This window comes from Arachis ipaensis, chromosome B06 (genome assembly GCF_000816755.2).
Source record: "Arachis ipaensis cultivar K30076 chromosome B06, Araip1.1, whole genome shotgun sequence".
Taxonomy (NCBI): domain Eukaryota; kingdom Viridiplantae; phylum Streptophyta; class Magnoliopsida; order Fabales; family Fabaceae; genus Arachis; species Arachis ipaensis.
Window position 1 is genome coordinate 109,027,949 of NC_029790.2, and position 7,972 is coordinate 109,035,920.

At 38.7% G+C, this 7,972-nt stretch overlaps 1 protein-coding gene and 1 long non-coding RNA gene across 2 annotated transcripts in view; both read left to right on the top strand.

Moving 5' to 3' along the window:
* LOC107648354 overlaps positions 1-1,265 on the top strand; it is a 5,442-nt gene extending 4,177 nt beyond the window's left edge. The window contains exon 6 of the long non-coding RNA XR_002349149.1: positions 661-1,265. This is a non-coding gene — a long non-coding RNA (uncharacterized LOC107648354). The remainder of the gene's footprint in view (positions 1-660) is intronic.
* On the top strand, positions 3,041-4,687 carry LOC110263802. Its single transcript, XM_021105607.1, has 2 exons — positions 3,041-3,443; positions 3,528-4,687. The coding sequence occupies exons 1-2, from the start codon at positions 3,041-3,043 to the stop codon at positions 4,685-4,687; spliced, it is 1,563 nt and encodes a 520-aa protein (XP_020961266.1).

A 7,972-nucleotide genomic window follows, 5' to 3' on the forward strand; every position in this document is an offset into this window, starting at 1 on the left:
GTATTACTCAATGTTTTGCCTTTCTTATGTGATTATCGAAGTATCTCTCTATTCTTTTATATAGTTAATTAGAACAATACCATATGGAATTATGATTGGAACTATTGACATTGAGAATTTTTTTATATATAGATTTATGTTTTATATTAAGGAATTGTGTTATAAAAGATTTAGTTTTTAAATTTTGATATTAAAAAATAAATTTTTAATTTGAGAATATGTAAATGAAATAAGATTAATGAATAATTTGAAATTAAAAATAAATAAATAATTATAGAGTTTGTGGAGGTTTAAAAGTCTCACAAAATAGTTATTTTTTAAAATTAAAAAATCAATTTGTGGGGGTTTTAAACTGTCACAAAAGTGATTTAAAACTCTCACAAAAGTGTAATATAAAACCCCCATTAAATACACACAAACCCCCCCCCCCCACTGAATAGTATATTGTGGAGATTTTTAAAAACCCCCACAAAAGACCTCGTGGCACCTTAAATTTTGGGGGTTTTAGAAACCTCCACAAACCATTTGATGGGGGTTATAAACCTCCACAAATAGAAAAAAAACCTCCATAAATAAATAAAAATCTTGTAGTGGCAATTCTTGAACCCACGCTTGAGAGTGTCGAGAAGATAAACGATTTTGTCTTGACAATCTTTTCAGGGATGGAAAAGGAGTATTTGAGTTCTGACACAACATGTCAAGCCGATGAGAATGAAGATGTACAACAAGAGTGGTTCACACCAGAGTTCCTAAATGACATCAAATGTTCCGGACTATTCAATCACAAGTTGACTTTGAAGCCAGGAGTCGCTGTAATGCTACTGCGAAACATAGACCAGACTTCAGGTTTATGCAACGGGACAAGATTAATAATTAACGAACTTGACAGCAACGTAATTGGAGCGACGGTAGTGACCGGTAGAAATATTGGAGATAAAGTGTACATTCCAAGAATGAACTTGATCCCTTCATATTCAGGATTTCCATTTAAGTTCCAACAGAGACAATTTCCATTAACAGTATGCTTTGCAATGACCATTAACAAGAGTTAGGGTCAATCATTATCACATGTAGAATTTTATTTGCCAAAATCAGTGTTCACCCATGGACAATTTTATGTTGCTTTGTCAAGAGTTAAGAGTCGCAGTGGCCTCAGGGTTTTAATTCTAGACGAAGACGGCAATCCAAAGTCATCAACAACAAATATCGTGTTTGAAGAAGTTTTTAATAATATTTAGGTAAGAATAATATTCTTTTCATTTTAATAACATGTTATGATTTACACTTTTGTATAAATATTTACTGTAGATATAACTAATTTATCTATAACTTTGTTTTCATATTTGAGATGAAATGTGTAACAAGGAGCACAACATCATATGCCAATTATTTTTCTAATGAAGTTAGTAAGATACGGGAGTGGATCATCTCCAGTGGAAAAAAAACTGGATAGTGTCTAGTGTTTGATCTCACCTTTCATTGCACTCTCTCTCCTATTTAATTTTGATCTCACTTATAGAATTAAAGGTGAGAAATCATACTTTATTCTCTCAAGAGTTAAAAAAATGGAGAGGATCCATTTCCATAAGATACTAGGTTGTCGATAAATTTTTTTTAGCCTTATGAATAAAATTTAGTGTAAAATTAATATGCTATTATTACAGTTATATATGTTCTTATTTTTTTCATTTCTCCTTCCCTATGGTTCAAGAATATTATAGACTTCAAACTCTTCTATTTACTTTTTACTTTGAATAAAGATAAAACAACATATTCAGTACATTTATTATATAATGACAATGTAAGTCTTTGATTATTTTATATTTTTTATTTATGTTGGACCGAGTCAACTAGTAACTTATCAGTTAAACCAGTAAATTATTAAACCAATAATCTAATCGATCCAATCATGGTTCGATTATGACAACTATAGTTGATATCACTTAAAATGATTAGATTTTTTCTTTTCCATAATTCGATTTTGAGTCTCTTGTAACGAAAAAAAAAAAAGAAGAAAATATAGTATTGTACATAATGAGTTAAATAATATAATTACAATTAACATAATTACATAATCTCATAAAAGGCCAATTATTTATTCAAAGTTAAGGGAAAATTGAATTAAATTTTATGAAACATTAGCAAACATTTCAATGTTTTATTTTGATAAACAGAAATCTCTTAATTTTTATAGTAGTTTTTGAAATTCATAATTTTTATTATTTTAATTCTACAAATTTAAAATTTACTATACTAATTTTTGAGATCTAATTTTAGATATTATATTAATTTTTAAATCCTTTTTAATATTGGGTCAACAAACAAAATATTGAGTTGGCTCTGATTTGTTACATTAGACATAGGATTAAACGATATCATTTTATTTTGGCACAAATAAGGTAAAAACGATAGAATCTTTAAAAATAAGTACTCGAATGTAGCACAAGTCACCAATAGAACAATTAAAAGCTACCAAGAGTGGTATTGATATGATCATCATTATCTCATAATAATCGTCATTATTGTACGTTATAACTCGGCCCCATAACCATTAGCAACATATGATGTACCTCGTCATCTTCCGTTACTATTCGGAATTATGAGCTATAACTAGGCGACAATAACATCTCCATCATAACCGACGTTCCAACGACAAAATAAGGTCGGTTACGATATCATTCAGTTAAACGGTAATGCCGAGAATATAACGGACAAAGAACTCGTCACATATAAAAGGGAAGTAAACTATTTCCAAAGATCTAAGTTTTTCCTGAGTAAACTAGAATACACACTGACTTAAGCTTCGGAGTGCCTTTTGCAGGTACACTCCCCTCTTTTGATATTGCTCGTGTTCTCACGCTCACGATGAACATAAAGAATTCGGATTCTAAGAGACGGACGTTCAACCTTGCAGCACATAGCTCGGCTATTCTCGAGGACTTGAGGCCGATCTATCTTACAGGCAAGATCAATTGGCGCCCACCGTGGGGCCGAGGAAATCATATTTTTTCTTTTGGTCCCATCACTTCCATCTGCATCCATGGCTGACGTACCGCCTCCTTCACTGTCCGAACTCATGCGAATGGTAGCTGAGCTACAACAAGCTAATCAGCGAATGGCTAACGAGAACCAAATAATGGCTGCTCAAATTGCTGAACTAAATCATGCTCGGATTGAACACAACGATGCTCATCGCCAACAGGCGGAGGACGAGGAACATCAGTCCCAACCGACTCATGTTTCAGAAACTGCTCGACACGAAGAGCAGCAGCCCGAAGACGAGAAAGAAGAGTCCGAGGACCCTGTAGGCCCCTTTACAAAAGAAGTAATGAACTTCGAACTGCCGAAGAGGTTCACTCTGCCGTTGACTCTCACGCCTTATGATGGACTCGGAGACCCGAGGAAGTTCCTAAAGAAATTCCGATCAATAATGATCGTCAATGGTGCATCAGATATAGTTTTATGTCGTTGTTTTCCGAATTATTTAGACGGTCCTGCACTTGATTGGTTGTGTGCTTTGCCTGCAGGTTCCATTTCGCGTTTTCATCAGTTGGCGAAGTTATTTGAAGAACATTTCGCCGGATCTGCAATATACTTGCACGATTCCGATTACCTGAACACTATCAAGCAAGGACCAAACGAAAGCTTAAAGGACTATATGACTCGCTTTACCAAGGTCGCAATCAGCATACCAGATCTCCACCCCGAGGTCCATCTCCACGCAATTAAAAGCGGCCTCCGACCTGGGAAGTTCCAGGAGACGATCGCAGTAGCAAAACCAAAGACCCTAGCAGAATTTCGAGAGAAAGCAAAAGGACAAATTGACATCGAGGAGCTCAGACAAGCTCGGAAGTCTGACAAGTCACACTTCCGTGAAGAAGATAAGAGCTCAACCATTAAGAAAAGTTTTAAACTAACACCTCGATTTGATTCTTATACGCAGTTTAACACTAAGAGGGAAGACATAATCAAGGAGATCTTGAACTCCAAACTAATTAAGCCTCCAAGAAAGGCCGGCACATACCAGGATACAAAGAACGTGGACAAGTCAAAGTACTGCGCTTTCCACCAGAAACACGGCCAAAATACCGATGATTGTGTGGTCGCCAAAGATCTCTTAGAACGACTAGCAAGACAAGGACACCTAGACAAATACATCGGTGGTCACATCCAAAAACGCGGCCCCAGTTCCACAACAAACGACCTCTCTGAACAACACCGAGGAAAAGAGAAGGCATCTTCAAGCCAATATGAAAGACCACGAGGTATAATCAATTGTATTTCAGGAGGATATGCAAGTGGGGGATACTCAAACTCGGCAAGGAAAAGGTCGTTCAGAGCAATATGCTCGGTAGAAGGACCGAAACAAGATGTAGCAATCACTAACCCACAACCAGAAGTCACTTTCACACAGGCCGACTTTAACTCCAATATACAAAATTTGGACGACCCTGTGGTAATCACCCTCCAGATAGGGGATCTATTAGTGAAAAAAGTACTCTTGGATCCCGGGAGCAGTGCCGATGTTCTGTTTTATTCCACATTTCAAAAGATGAAGCTCAGCGACAACGTGCTACAGTCCACAGGAGGAGACTTGGTCGGCTTCTCGGGAGAACGAGTTCCAATACTCGGATCAGTGTGGTTAGTGAGCAACCTCTTTCAAAAACTAATGATATTCAATATTTAGTAGTCGATTGTTTCAGCCCATATAGCATTATTCTCGGCCGACCTTTTTTGAATAAGTTCGGCGCCATTGTATCTACAGTTCATCTCTGTGTAAAGTTTCCTCTGCAGGACAACCAGGTTGTAACAATTCATGGCGACCATAAAGAGGCACGACAATGTTACAACATCAGCATGAAATTCCAAAATCGCTCCACGCAACAAGTCAACAACGTCGGCCTGAACCAAAAGGAGCACACGCTAGCCGAACTGGACCCAAGAGCTGATTTCCTCGATCGCCCAAAACCCTCTGATGACCTACAAAAAGTGTATTTCAACAATAACCCTAATAAATTCACGTATGTAGGTACCTCACTCAATGCATCCGAGTTGCAGGCCATAACTACCTTCCTGCAAGAACATGCCGACCTTTTTGCATGGACACCATCAGACATACCCGGAATCGACCCACAGATTATCAGTCATAGACTAGCAATAAACTCGACAATCCGACCGGTGCAACAGAAGAAACACAAACTCGGCGAAGAGAAAAAGAGAGCATCACTGGAAGAAACACAAAAGCTTATCAACACCGAATTTATCAAAGCGATCAGATTCACCACCTGGTTAGCCAATGTGGTAATGGTAAGAAAACAAAACGGTAAGTGGCGCATGTGCGTCGACTTCACTGATTTAAACAAAGCATGCCCAAAGGATTTTTATCCCCTACCATCCATAGACTCTTTAGTAGACGATGCGTCAGGCTACGCTACTTTAAGCTTTATGGATGCGTATTCAGGGTATAATCAAATAATGATGCACCCCTCTGATCAAAATAAAACAGCTTTTATCACTGATTTCGGTAACTATTGTTATAAAGTTATGCCATTTGGTTTAAAGAACGCAGGTGCAACTTACCAACGCCTTATGGATAAGATATTCGCCAAACAAATCGGCAGGAATATCGAAGTTTATGTCGATGATATGGTCGCCAAAACAAAAATCGGAGATAACCATATCAGCGACCTTACAGAAATATTTGGCCAGATCCGCCAGTACAACATGCGTCTCAACCCCGAAAAATGCGCATTCGCCGTTCAAGGGGGAAAGTTTTTAGGTTTTTTGCTGACATGCAGGGGAATAGAGGCAAATCCAGACAAATGCCAAGCTGTATTGGACATGGCCAGCCCTAAAACAGTCAAGGAAGTTCAGCGCCTCACAGGACGACTCGTTGCACTTTCCAGATTTGTTCCTTGCCTTGCTTCAACTTCTATTCCTTTTTTCCAAGCAATTAAAAAGAAAAATAAATTCGAATGGAACGACGATTGTGAGAAGGCCTTTTTAAAATTAAAAACAACACTCTCACAACCGCCGATATTACAAAAACCCCTACAAGGGGAGGATTTATTTCTATATCTGTCAGTTACTGATTGGTCAATAAGCTCAGCCCTTGTTACAGAGAGAAACAAAGTTCAGCATCCAGTATACTTTGTCAGTAAGACTCTCCAGCATGCCGAACTCAATTATCCAAGGATTGAGAAGCTCGCACTAGCACTGATATTCTCGGCGAGACGTCTCCGACCTTACTTCCAAAACCATGTTATCCATGTCAGAACCGATCACCCACTAAGACAAGTGTTACACAAACCAGAAATTGCAGGACGACTCATAAAATGGGCAGTCGAACTATCTGAGTTCGACATCAAATACCAATCCCGAGGACCGATCAAGTCACAATTCCTGGCAGATTTTATCGCCGAGCTTACAATACCATCCGAGGAAGACCATGCCAAACAATGGATCTTACATGTGGACGGCTCTTCAAATAACGGAGGCTGTGGTGCAGGAATTCGTCTGGAGGCCGAGGATGGATTCATATTGGAACACTCAATACACTTAGCTTTCAAAGCGAGCAACAACCAATCCGAGTATGAAGCACTAATCGCCGGACTCCGACTCTGTTTAGATCTTCAAATCTCGACGATCAAGGTATACTGTGATTCTTTGTTAGTCGTACAGCAGGTAAATGACCTTTTCCAGGTAAAAGATCCTCTACTCTCTAAATACTTGCTGTTAGTAAAAAAATTATCAAAAAAAATTTTCAAATTTGAAATAGAACATATACCATGCGAACAAAATCAAAGAGCGGATATCTTATCTAAGCTCGGCAGTACACAGTCCGAGCTATCTACACTGCAACAGTTCACAATAACATCACCCACTGTTACTCTGACAAATATGCTAAGTGTTTCACAGGAAACAGATTGGAGGAACGACTTGATACACTATTTACAAACAGGTAATATACCAGAAGGGGTCGAGAGCGATAAAAAGTTTCGACGGCAAGCATCTTCCTTCACAATACTCAATGGAACATTGTATCGACGGGGATATACTCGCCCTCTACTCAAATGCCTCAACAAATCAGAAGCCGACCTAGCATTAGCAGAAGCACATGAAGGAATCTGTGGCACACATACAGGGGCTCGAAGCCTAACATCAAAGATCCTCCGAGCCGGATTTTTCTGGCCGACTTTGAAACAGGACAGCCAACAGAAAATAAGGTCATGCAACAATTGCCAAAGACACGCACCACTGATACACATCCCTGCCGAGCAAATGCATCATTCAGATATCAGCTGGCCGTTTAACCAATGGGGTTTGGATATACTCGGGCCATTCCCCACGGCACCAGGCCAGGTAAAATTTCTTATTGTCGGAATTGACTATTTCTCCAAATGGGTTGAAGTCCAACCTCTAGCAAAAATAACATCACAACAAATGATTTCATTCGTTTGGAAAAACATTATTTGCCGTTTCGGCATACCTCAACATATCACAACTGACAACGGTCGCCAGTTTGCCGATCAGAAATTCCAATCTTTTTTGCAGAATCTCAAAATAAAGCAACACTTTGCCTCTGTTGAACATCCTCAAGCAAACGGACTAGCTGAGGCCGCAAACAAGGTCATCCTGCATGCACTAAAGAAAAAACTAGATGACGCCAAAGGACTGTGGGCCGAATTAATACCCGAGGTACTCTGGGGATACAACACCACCCCACAAACATCAACAAAGGAAACGCCATTCAGGCTGGTATATGGATCAGAAGCCATGATCCCCCTGGAAATCTCCCAGAACTCCATGCAGGAAATTAAATTGCTGAATCTTAAGGAACAAGAAATTAAATGGCAGAAACTTAGAGTACAAGAAATGTAAATTGCGGAATCTTAAAGTGCAAGGAATGTAAATTGCTTGAAATGTAAAGGGGATTGGGATGTGGATTTGCAGAAATTAAACAAGGAAAAAT